At 47.9% G+C, this 12,103-nt stretch overlaps 1 protein-coding gene across 3 annotated transcripts in view; it reads left to right on the forward strand.

The window, feature by feature from the left end:
- Positions 1–12,103, forward strand: part of gas7b (growth arrest-specific 7b) — a 489,810-nt gene that overhangs the window by 454,510 nt on the left and 23,197 nt on the right. For all 3 annotated transcript variants that reach the window (XM_038777399.1, XM_038777398.1, XM_038777400.1), the window contains one exon: positions 7,361–7,440. In XM_038777399.1, the coding sequence (XP_038633327.1) occupies positions 7,361–7,440 (80 nt within the window). The remainder of the gene's footprint in view (positions 1–7,360; positions 7,441–12,103) is intronic.

The following is a 12,103-nucleotide window of genomic DNA, read 5'->3' on the forward strand; positions in this document are numbered from 1 at the left end:
AAGCATATTGCATGCTTGCCTCCATAGGATGGGGTATTGAGAATAAAGGCTTGAAAATTATGTTACAGTTCTATAGAACGTTGGTTAGGCCATATTTGGAATACTATGTCCAATTCTAGTCACCGCACTACAAGAAGGATGTGGAGGCTTTGGAGAGAGTACAGAAAAGGTTTGGCAGAATGTTGCCTGGTACGGAGAGTATTAGCTATGAGAAGAGATTGAATAAACTGGCATTGTTTTCCCTGGAGAAACGGAGGCTGAAGAGCGACCTGATAGAAGTTTATAAAATTATGAGGGGTATAGATAGGGTGAACAGTTGGAGGCCTTTTCCCAGGGCGGAAATTACTATTACAAGGGGGCACAAGTTCGAGGTGAGAGGCGGATGGTTTAGTGAGATGTGCGGGGGAAGATTTTTATACAGAGGGTGGTTGTGACCTGGAATGCACTGCAAAGCGAGGTGGTTGAGGCAGATACGTTAGTGACCGTTAAGACTTATCTGGATAGGCACATGAACAGACTGGGTATAGAAGGATGCAGGGAGGTTGGTCTAGATAGGACACGTGATCGGTGTAGGCTTGGAGAGCCGAAAGGCCTGTTCCTGTGCTGTATTATTCTTTGTTCACTGCCTGTTAAATCCCAGCGGTGGCTGGATGAGCCTTTAAGTCAGCACTAATTGCTCACTTAAGGGCCTCAATTGGCCTACTGACAGGCAGGCCTGTCACTGGTAAAATTGGAGTGGGAGTAGGGACAAAGGCAAGTGGTAGGACACCTACTGGATTTATATGTCCCCCCCCCCCCCATCAACACACACACCTATATGCTGTGCCATCATGCCAGGTGACTGGGGAGTACATAATCCAGCTCATATAGTGGTAGAACATCCACAAATTTTTCTCAATTTCCCATTTAACTTTGGAATATTGGTAGAGTCTTTGGAGACATGGCTGTTTGTCCTGGCGGGATGCTCCGTTTTGCCGGCGGCCGGGGGTTTCCCGATGGCATGGGCTACCCCACAATGGGAAACCCCATTGACCGGCCGGTGTAACGGAGCAACCTGCTGGCGTGCTGAGGCAGATGTGGCATGGTGGGGCAGAGCATCCCGGCCCTTGTTTTTGCATCCACTCGGCATATAGGATGAGCCTCCCCTGTAGAAATCAACCCTGGATTGTGGGGGGAATTTTCTGAAGCTTCAGAGGTTGGTTTGTACAGAGGTTGGTTTATACACCAACATTGGCCATTCAAAACATTAACGTTCATAACGTAGTTGCAGTTGGAAAACTGTGATTAGTCAGAGCATAAATACTTGTGAAGAGGAAACTAGTGTAACCGATTCTGAAGCTAAAAAGAGACAGTTTCAATAAGTGTCTGTGTTGAAAAATGAATAATCCTAGCTCGGGATTCATTTACTATTGGTGTGAGATTTAGTGTGGTATTGGGTGGCGTTTTTCCCAAAGTTTCCTCATGTGGCAAATTCCTGATCTTGTTTGCAGCACTGAAATAGGGGATGACCAAATGAATGTCAAGGCTTCTTTGCAGGGAATAATCAAAAAAGAATCTGGACAACTTTCAAGTCTCTGGGATCATCTGGGAGATGATCATTAAGCTACCTTACCACCTTTCCTTTCTCTCTCTTGGTCAGTCAGTGGTAGTTTAGAAAGCAGGAAGGTTTGAATGGACAAATATTAATGAAGTTAAATCACAATCTAAATGTTCCTTAGAAGGTTCAGTTGTCAAGTATACTGCCTGACGAGAAAAACAGCCATATAAATCAATCAGGTTTTAGCTCGGGACTACTTGGCTGGAAAAGTTTAATTTAAACAGGGCTCCAACTTGAGATTCTTGCTCAATTCTTGGTTGGCCATCTAGTAAGATTGCAATCAGTCATGGAGAGGATGCCTTTTGTGATTGAATGTACATTGTCCCCTTAAGGTACAGGGCAGGTGGATGTGGTGGCCAAGAAGACATATGGTATACTTGCCTTTATTAGCCAAGGCACATAGTTTAAGAGCAGGGACGTTATGCTGGAACTGTATAAAACTGTACAGCACTTGAAAGGGCGCAGAGGAGATTTACCAGGATGTTGCCTGGGCTGGAAAGTTTTAGTTATGAAGAGAGAGTGGATAGACTGAGGACATTGAGGGGGGCACATGATTGGGATGCATAAAATTATAAGGGGCATAGATAGAGTGGACAGGAGGAAACCTTTCTCCTTAGTGGTGGAGGGATCAATGACTAGGGGGCTTAAATTTAAGGGGCAGGAGGTTTAGAGGGGATGTGAGGGGAAACCTTTTCACCTAGAGGGTCGTGGGTATCTGGAACTCACTGCGTGAAAGGGTGGTGGGGCAGAGGCCCTCACAACATTTAGGAATTATTTAGATGTGCACTTACCATGCCAAGGCATACAAGGCTATGGGCCAAGTGCTGGAAAATGGGATTAGAATACTTAGGTGGTTGTTTTTGACTGGCGCAGACATGATGGACCAAAGTGCCTTTTCTGTACTATAGACCTCTATGATAATTGCTGCCTAAGTATGTCTGTGCCGAAAAACCATGTGAACAAGGAACAAGGAAAGGGAGAAAGCAAGTGCTGGGTTCCAATAACCGGCGACCAAGGACTTGGAACAACAACAGGTCATTCACTAGTCTGAGCAGCTCTCCATGCTTTTACTCTGACCGCGCTCCAAAGAGATTTTTCCACGCTTCCGTCACATGATCAATTGGTCTACAACAGATGCTGCCTCAAACGATCAAGACAAGCACCTTTGTGAGATAAAAGAGGATACAGAGGAACAAAGACGGTCAGAGAAAAAACTACTTGCTGCCTGATGCATGCCACTCCCATTATCATGTAGAACAGCAATAATGTATACAGATGCTAAAAGAAGCTATCTTAGGAAAGTTTGATTCACAATATAAATTATTGAACGATGTGCTTAGGTCCCAGCATTTGATTTCAAATCCACACTGCCACCTCCTGGGTAATAATATGACTGAGCGTTAAAACCACAACTGTATTGTAAACTCTGTCCAGTGCACATGCTCAGACAGCAGTAAGTGTTGAAGCATTTGTACGAGATTGTCCTTGCTGTTGACAACCCAGATTGACCAAAGCCCCAATAACTGTGAGGTTTATGAATGCAGACCACGTAACAGGCCAGTTCTGGAAGGTTATTTTAAAAATTTATTTCCTAATCAGCAAAATTAAATTTGCTTCCTGTAACTCGACCCATTGAGGCAGATGCTGTGTCATCTCCTACCGTCTCATCCAGTGCTCAATGAGCAGAAATCTTCACCTGTTAGGAAGACCAAGGCAAGGGCAGCATGGTGCTGCAGTGGCTAGCACTGCTGCCTCACAGCACTGAAGATCCCTGCCCCAGGCCACTGTCCTTGTGGAGTTTGCACATTCTCCCCGTGTCTGCGTAGGTCTCACCCCCACAACCCAAAAATATGTGCAGGGTAGATGGATTGGCTAGAATTTCCCCTTAATTGGAATAAAAAAGAATTGGCGATTGATGCATTATCAATTACGATGAGAGTAGAATGTAATCGAGGCTTTATTACACAGAGATGTGTGGCCTCCTACAGCAGCTGACGAAATGGCTGCTGTTCGGAGAGCACACACATTTATACTCCGCCTATGGGGCGGAGCCAGCAGGCAGGGATCTACCCCCGTACCTGTAGTACAGGGGCCTTACTGTAATACCCATATATACAATATAATACAACAGTGGTGACTACCACATTCACCCCCTGTTAAAAATGAGCCCAGCCCGGGGGGGGGGGGGGGGGGGGGGGGGGGGGGGGGGGGGGGGGGGTTGGAAAACTATATACATACAGATTGGTTTCAAAAATGACAGAGAAGGTTACAAATTTAGACAATCGGGCGGCTTGATCTGTTGTTGAGAGTGCACAGTGCTGGTGGTGACTCAGGCGTCGGCTTGGTCTTTGGTGACTCCAGGATTGTGTCAAAATCCGCTTCATCCCTGGGTGAGAGCAAGGGGAGGACGGATTGTCCTGGAGCGGGGGCTGCAGTATGGTGCGCCGGGGGAAGGATGGGTGGCGCCGGGGCAGAGGAGGGGTGTGTGGGGCCCAGCTGGTGCCAGATCCCTGAGGGAGACTGTGTTTTGGCGGCCGTCGGGGTACGCTATGTAGGCGTACTGCAGGTTTGCATGGAGTAGCTGGACCCTCTCAACCAACGAGTCTGCCTGTGGAGCTGCACGTATCTACGGAGGAGAATGCATCCTGGAGCTGCCAGCACGTTGGGAGCGAAACCCCCGGAGGGGGACTTCCTGGGGAAGGCAAAGAGACGTTCATGGGGGGTTTCGTTAATCGCGATGCACAGGAGCGACCGAATGGAGTGCAGTGCGACGGTGAGGACCTCCTGCCAGTGGGAGGCTGGGAGATTTCTGGACTGTAGGGCCAGCTGGACAGCCATCCAGCCATCCCATTCTCCTGCTCCACTTGCTCGTTTCCCCTGGGGTTGTAGCTGGTTGTCCTGCTCGAGGCAATGCCCCTGTTGAGCAGGTACTGGCGCAGCTCATTGCTCATAAATGAGGGTCCCCGGTCGCTGTGGACGTAGGCGGGGAAATTGAACAGAGTGAAGATGGTGTTGAGGGCTTTGATGGCGGTGGCAGATGTCATATCGGGGCATGGGACGGCGAAGGGGAATCTCGAATACTCGTCGACCACATTAAGAATGTACGTGTTGCGGCCGGTGGAGGGGAGGGGCCCTTTGAAGCCCACGCTGAGGCGTTCAAAGGGGCGGGAGGCCTTCACCAGGCACTCACGGCCTGGCCGGGAGAAGTGCGGTTTACACTCCGCGTAGACCTGGCAGTCTCTGGTGATAGCCCTGACTTCCTCGATAGAGTAGGGCAGATTGCGGGCCTTAATGAAGTGGTAAAAGCGGGTGACTCCTGGGTGACAGAGATCGTCGTGCAGGATCCGGAGTCGGTCCACTTGTTCGCTGGCACATGTACCTCGGGATAGGGAATCGGGGGGGGGGGGGGGTCGTTGAGCTTATCGGGGAGATACAAAATCTTGTAATTATAGGTGGAGAGCTCGATCCTCCACCTCAAGATTTTAACATTCTTGATCTTACCACGCTGTGTGTTAAATATGAAGGCAACTGACCGTTGGTCAGTGAGGAGAGTGAATCTCCTGCCGGCCAGGTAATGCCTCCAATGTCGTACAGCTTCAACGATCGCTTGGGCCTCCTTTTCGACGGAGGAGTGCCGAATTTCGGAGGCTTGGAGGGTGCGGGAAAAGAATGCAACGGGCCTGCCTGCCTGGTTGAGGGTGGCAGCCAGAGCGACGTCTGATGCATCGCTCTCGACTTGGAAGAGGAGCGTCTCGTCAACCGCGTTCATTGCTGCCTTGATGATGTCGACCTTGATATGGTTGAAGGCCTGGGGATCCTCGGCCGTCAGTGGGAAAGCGGTGGATTGAATGAGTGGGCGGGCCTTGTCCGCATAGTTTGGGACCCACTGGGCATAATATGAAAAGAGCCCCAGGCATCGTTTGAGGGCCTTGGGGGAGTGGGGGAGTTCCATAAGGGGGGCGCATGTGGTTGGGAGTCGGGCTCTCGAACTCTGTTCTGAACCACATAGCCGAGGATGGCTAATCGGTTCTTGCTGAACACACATTTCTCCTTGTTGTAAGTTAGGTTGAGGAGAGTGGCGGTGTGGAGAAATTTGGAAAAGTTAGCGTCATGGTTCTGCTGGTTATGGCCGCAGATGGTGACGTTGTCCAGGTACAGGAAAGTGGCCCGCAGCATGAACCGGGCAACCATTCGGTCCATCTCCCGTTGGAAGACCGAGACCCCATTGGTGACACTGAAGGGAACCCTAAGGAAATGGTAAAGGCGGCCATCTGCTTCAAACGCAGTGTATGGGCGGTCCGCCTTATGGATGGGGAGCTGGTGGTAGGCAGATTTCAGGTCCACAGTTGAGAAGCCCCGGTACTGTGCAATCTGATTGACCATATCAGATATGCGTGGGAGGGGGTACGCGTCGAGCTGCATGTACCAGTTGTTGGTCTGACCCACAGCTATCTAAATTTATTTTAAAAGAAAGGAAGCCCGAGGCTATTTTCTTTGGCCCCTGCCCCAACACATCCCTCTTCCCAGCAACTGTTGGAGACTGAACCAGTTTGCAAACTTATGGTCATATTAGACCCCGAGGTGAGCTTCCAACCACATGTCCACTGCAAGACCATGATCAATTGCCATAACATCATCTGATTTTATCCCTGCTGTGGAATCCCTCGTGCATGCCTATCAGGCTCCATTACTTTCTTGGGATGACCTCCCATCTTCCATCCAACATAAACAATAGCTTAACTCTGCTGCTCATACCAATCCTGTTCACCTATAACCTTGTGCTTTTAATGATCGTCAGTTCCTGGCTGAGCAATTCCTGATTTTGAAATGCTTATCCTGATTTAAAATCTGTCCATTGCCTTGCCCTATCTTTGAATCCTCCATCATCTCCACAACCTTTTGAAGTTTCTGAAATCCTCCAATTTTGGCCTCTTAGGCATCCCTGATTTTAATTGTTGCGCCATTGGCGGCCTTCCTTTCAGTATTCTAGGCCTGAAGCTCATCAAATTCTCATCAAACAACTCCTTCTCTCCCCCTCCCTCGTCTCTTGATTAATAGAGGGGTCAGGGGTTATGGGGGAAGACAGGAGAATGGGGATGAGAAACATATCAACCATGATTGATAGGCAGATCAGACACGATGGGCTGAATGGCCTGATTCTATTCCTATGTCTTATGGTCTCCTTTCAAACGCTTTGTAAAACCTTTTTTAAATAAATGTTTTTTTTCCAATTAAGGGGCGATTTAGCGTGGCCAGTTCACCTATCCTACACATCTTTTTAGGTTGTTCGGGTGGGACCCACGCAGATACTGGGAGGATGTGCAATCTCCACACGGACAGTGATCGGGGGGCCGGAATCAAATCCGAGCCCTCGGTGCCGTGAGGCAGCAGTGCTAACCACTGCACCACCGTGCTGCCCTCGCTTTGTAAAACTTAACTCTTTGACCAATCATTAGGACACTTGTCCTAATATCCCTCAATGTAGCTTGTCATCATATTTTGTTTGATATCACTCCTGTGAAGTTCCTTGGAACATTTTATGATGATCCACATTTCCATGTTGTTGTGGAGTAAATTCTGAGGGAACACCCAATCTGGTTGGTTGGAGTAATGTGTATGTTTGTGTGCCCATGTGATTGAAAAAACAAGAGTTATTTCATGATAAATGTTTGTTGGGTGCCAGAAAGCACTGAACGACATTCTGGGGTTATGACGCAGTGTTTACAAAACCCAGCCTTTAATAAGTGGCATCTGTGATTCCAGGTGATGATCTGACACGCTGTGTAGATCTCTACAATCAAAGCCAATCCAAATGGTTCGAGGAGATGGTCACAACTACTCTGGTGAGCAACAGACAAATTCATATTCTTTAAACATCTCTGTGGGATGCTTTCTTTGGCGTAACGCTGCAATTTTAAATGGTATGGGATTTGGTCAGAATGTCAGAAAGCAGACCTTTCCTAGGTTATGTTAAATTTACCCTACCATTGACCTTTCTGAAGAAAGGTCCTGCACTACTCTCTTGTTCCCAAGGTTATCCCCCCAAACGAAGTCATTGATGTAGAGGTAATAAACAATTTTCAGATAGTAATCTTGTTGAATGGCAATTGAATCATATATCGGGTGAGTAAATTGTGCAACGATTCCCGCGTCTTATCCACGATAATGCAAGTTTAGTGTAAACTTGGCCTCTGAGCTTTGTCAAACCGCCATTTTAACTTCAGTCCAATATGTGTACATGTGAATGATGAGTGAGGCCATGGATCAGGTTTAATAAAAGCAAAATACTACGGGTGTTGGAAAGCTGCACGGTAGCATTGTGTATAGCACAATTGCTTCACAGATCCAGGGTCCCTGGTTCGATTCTGGCTTGGGTCACTGTCTGTGCGGAGTCTGCACATCCCCCTGCTCTGTGGGTTTCCTCTGGGTGCTCCGGTTTCCTCCCACAGTCCAAAGATGTGCAGGTTAGGTGGATTGGCCATGATAAATTGCCCTTAGTGTCCAAAATTGCCCTTAATGTTGGGTCGGGTTACTGGGTTGTGGGGATAGGGTGGATGTGTTGACCTTGGGTGGGGTGCTCTTCCCAAGAGCCGGTGCAGACTCGATGGGCCGAATGGCCTCCTTCTGCACTGTCAATTCTATGATAAAACAGAAAAGGCTGGATAAACAGCAGGTCTGGCAGCATCTGTGGAGAGAGAAACACAGTGTTAGCATTTCGAATCTATGTGAAATTCCTCCCACAGTCCAAAGACGTGCAGGTTAGGTGGATTGGCCATGATAAATTGCCCTTAGTGTCCAAAGAGATTAGGAGGGTGTATTGGGTTACGGGGATAGGGTGGAAGTGAGTTGGTGCAGACTCGATGGGCCGAATGGCCTCCTTCTGCACTGTATGTTCTATGTTCTTCTTAAGATCAGACTTGAGGGCAGCACGGTGGCACAGTGGGTTAGCCCTGCTACCTCACGGCGCTGAGGTCCCAGGTTCAATCCCGCCTCTGGGTCACTGTCCGTGTGGAGTTTGCACATTCTCCCCGTGTTTGCGTGGGTTTCACCCCCACAACCCAAAGATGTGCAGGTTAGGTGGATTGGCCACGCTAAATTGCCCCTTAATTGGAAAATAAAGAATTGGGTACTCTAAAATTTAAAAAAAAGATCAGGCTTGGTGCCTGAGACTAATTAGCAATCTCATAGATGTGAATAATGGCCCCAATGCAGTTCGCACCTGTGAAACAACACTGCAGTACGGAGCATGGTGGCCGCTGGAGAGAAAACGAGGGAGATAAATTAATAGCAGATGCGGTGGGGGAAATCCAGGTATATGAATACAGCTGCAGTTGTCTTCTTCCCTTCCTGTCACACTTGAGGCGGCAACAATTGGTTTTAAACACTTTAAATTCCACATAATGTATATCCAGAGCTATGAAAAGTCATCACAGAAAACTTGCTTGCAAACACAGCCCACACCCACCACCCTCTCATAACATCCCAAGACACTTCAATAAAAACAGCAGTAAACTTTGATGCATTTGTACATGATTGTCCTTGCTGTTCACAACCCAGATGGGGCAAGGCCCTGATAACAGTGAGGTTTATAATTTCAGACCACTCAACAGGACGTTCTGCAAGGTGATTTTTAAAACGTATTTCCTGCTCAGCAGATTGTTACATTTGCTTCCTGTAGCTTGACCCACTAGGGCAGATCCTGTGACATGTCCTTCGGTCTCATCCAGTACTGGAATGAGCAGAAATTTCCATTCATTAGGAAGACCAAGAACATGTTTGGTGGCTCCCTATCAGCTGTCTCACTGTAATATGCAGATTTGTTAAAAAGTGATCTTGCCCACAGTAGGCGGGATTCACATCGCAATATCTCATGAGATGGAGTTAGATCACGCGAGGCGTGGTGAGCCGGGTAGATCACGGAAGATGGATCTCCTGGCATCTACCTGCCGCGCCGCACTGTTTTTCGGGTGCAATGCAGCCGGTAGATCGTGCACTGAGTGTCATAATTGGCTCCCAAGCTGAACTTCGAATCATAGAATTTAAAGTGCAGGAGGAGGCCATTCGGCCCATCGAGTCTGCATCAGCCATTGGAAAGATCACACTACTTACGCCCACTCCTCCACCCCATCCCAGTAACCCCACCTAATCTTTTGGACACTAAGAGGAAATTTGGCATTGCCAATCCACCTAACCTGCACATCTTTGGACTATGGAAGAAACCGGAGCACCCGGGGAGAAAGTGTAAACTCCACACAGACAGTCACCTGAGGCTGGAATTGAACCCGGGACCCTGGAGCTGTAGGCAGTAGTGCTAACATATCTGTTGAAAGAAGTACTTTTGAAGCACGATTATCATGTAAATAAACACAGCAGCCAATTTGTGAACTGCAAGGTGCCACAAATAACACATGACTAATTAATCTGTTTCTGGCAGTGTTGGCTGGGCGGGGAGCTAGCTCTTCATTAAATAGTGCAGTGGACTTGCACTAGGCAAGTATAGGATTTCATTTGACTGGCCTCTGACGACGCAACCCCTCTTACGTGGTGCATTGGAGTGTAGACTTGAACGCACGACCACTTGGTGCTGGAGCAAGTGTCCTGCCAACTGAGCCGAACTGGAAGTTTAGGTCTGCAGCTATCAGCAGGCAGCTCTAGGCTTCCCTATGGAACATGCCTTATTTAAGATACAGCGATCTATCTCAGTGCCCTGCTGCTACTTAGTTAGGCTGTAATTCACTTTGACTAGATAGGTCACATCCTTCCTCTGAGATTTTTGATTTGGATCCTTTAGCTTTATAGATTAACAGGAATAGTTGCTGGTTGAACTTTTCTTCTACTGTGAATTAGATTCCACTTAGTGCCCAGGTAATGCTGCCAGTTCCTGAAACTTGGGTCTTGTAAGCCCAGTAGCAACCACACAGATGGTTTGGCAGATTTACTGAAGCTTGTGTCTGGATGGCCTATTTCTTCTCTGGCTATCAGCCACAGTAGAATTTAACAAGGCTGATCTGACTGCATGGTTAGCACTGCTGCCTCACAGTGTCAGAGACCTGGGTTCGATTCCAGCCTTGGGTGACTGTCTGTCTGGAGTTTGCACATTTTCCTCATGTCCACTTGGGTTTCCTCCGGGAGTTCCGGCTTCCTCCCTCAGTCCAAAGATATGCAGGTTAGCTGGATTGGTCATGCTAGAATCGCCCCTTCGTGTCCAAAATTGTATAGGTTACGTGGGGTTATGGGGATAGGGTGAGGGAGTGGTCCTAGTTAGGGTGCTCCTTCGGAGGGTCAATGCAGACACAATTGGCAGAATGGCCTCTTTCTGCACTGTAGGGATTTGATGGATTCTATGAAGCTTCCGTGTTGGAAGACAATAGCTGGTGGCGGATTTTGAGTTAGTGGGGCCCTGTGCGCAACTTCCCTTGGGACGCATGCCAAGAAAATGCACAGTGGATCAGTGCTTCTTCGCTTGTAAAATCATGCCTATGTGAATAATTGCTTTGCTGAAATCCAAGCTTGCCTCTTTGCCTGAATGCAAGATGGTAAATATTGCGAGGTGAGCAAACATGGAAACTTGCTGACTAGATGGAAGAATCAGCCGATGACATCTGTGCAACAGAAATAGCTTCAAGACCAAATCTTTACAGAAAAACCATTACTGCAGGAGTGGCGATTTTCTTTCACAGTTTATCTCACATGTTCTTTTTATGATTCATAGGGAAGTGAAAATGATGTGGCTATGCATCTTGAAGCATTTTGAATGGTCAAGTCCTTTGTTAGATTATTTAAATTAAATGCTGTACATGAGCTGTGCAGGACAGGGTTTGAAAAAGGTGTTAAATGTGAAGACACCATAGATCATAGAATTCATACAGTGCAGAAGGAGGCCATTCAGCCCATCGAGTCACCACCGACCCATCGAATGAGCGTTCTTCTCATGTCCACTCCCCAGTTCATCCCGCCGTATCCCCATAACCTAACCTACACCTCCCTGGACACTTACATTTTTGAAAATAAATTTAGAGTACCCAATTCATTTTATCCAATTAAGGGGAAATTTAGCGTGGCCAGTCCATCTACCCTGCACATCTTTGGGTTGTGGGGGTGAAATCAGCGCAAACACGGGGAGAATGTGCAAACTTCACACAGATAGTGACCCAGGGCCGGGATCAAACCTGGGACCTCGCGCCATGAGGCAGCTGTGCTAACCACTCCCTGAACACGTTTGGCCAATCCACCTAACTAACCTGTACATATTTGGACTGTGAGAGGAAACCGGAGCAGCTGGAGAAACCCACACAGAAACGGGAGAAAGTGCAAACTCCACACAGACAGTCACCTAAGGCTGGATTTGAACCTGGATCCCTGGTGCTGTGAGGCAACAGTGCCAACCACTGTGCCAGCGTGCCACCAGCCGAGAGGTGGCAAGGTGTTTGTAGAGGAAACTCCAGAAAGTAAGGGACCCAGGTGACCAACCTCTGAATTAAAGCTAGAAACGTTACATGAGATCCC

This window comes from Scyliorhinus canicula, chromosome 18, assembly GCF_902713615.1.
Source record: "Scyliorhinus canicula chromosome 18, sScyCan1.1, whole genome shotgun sequence".
In the NCBI taxonomy this organism is placed as follows: domain Eukaryota; kingdom Metazoa; phylum Chordata; class Chondrichthyes; order Carcharhiniformes; family Scyliorhinidae; genus Scyliorhinus; species Scyliorhinus canicula.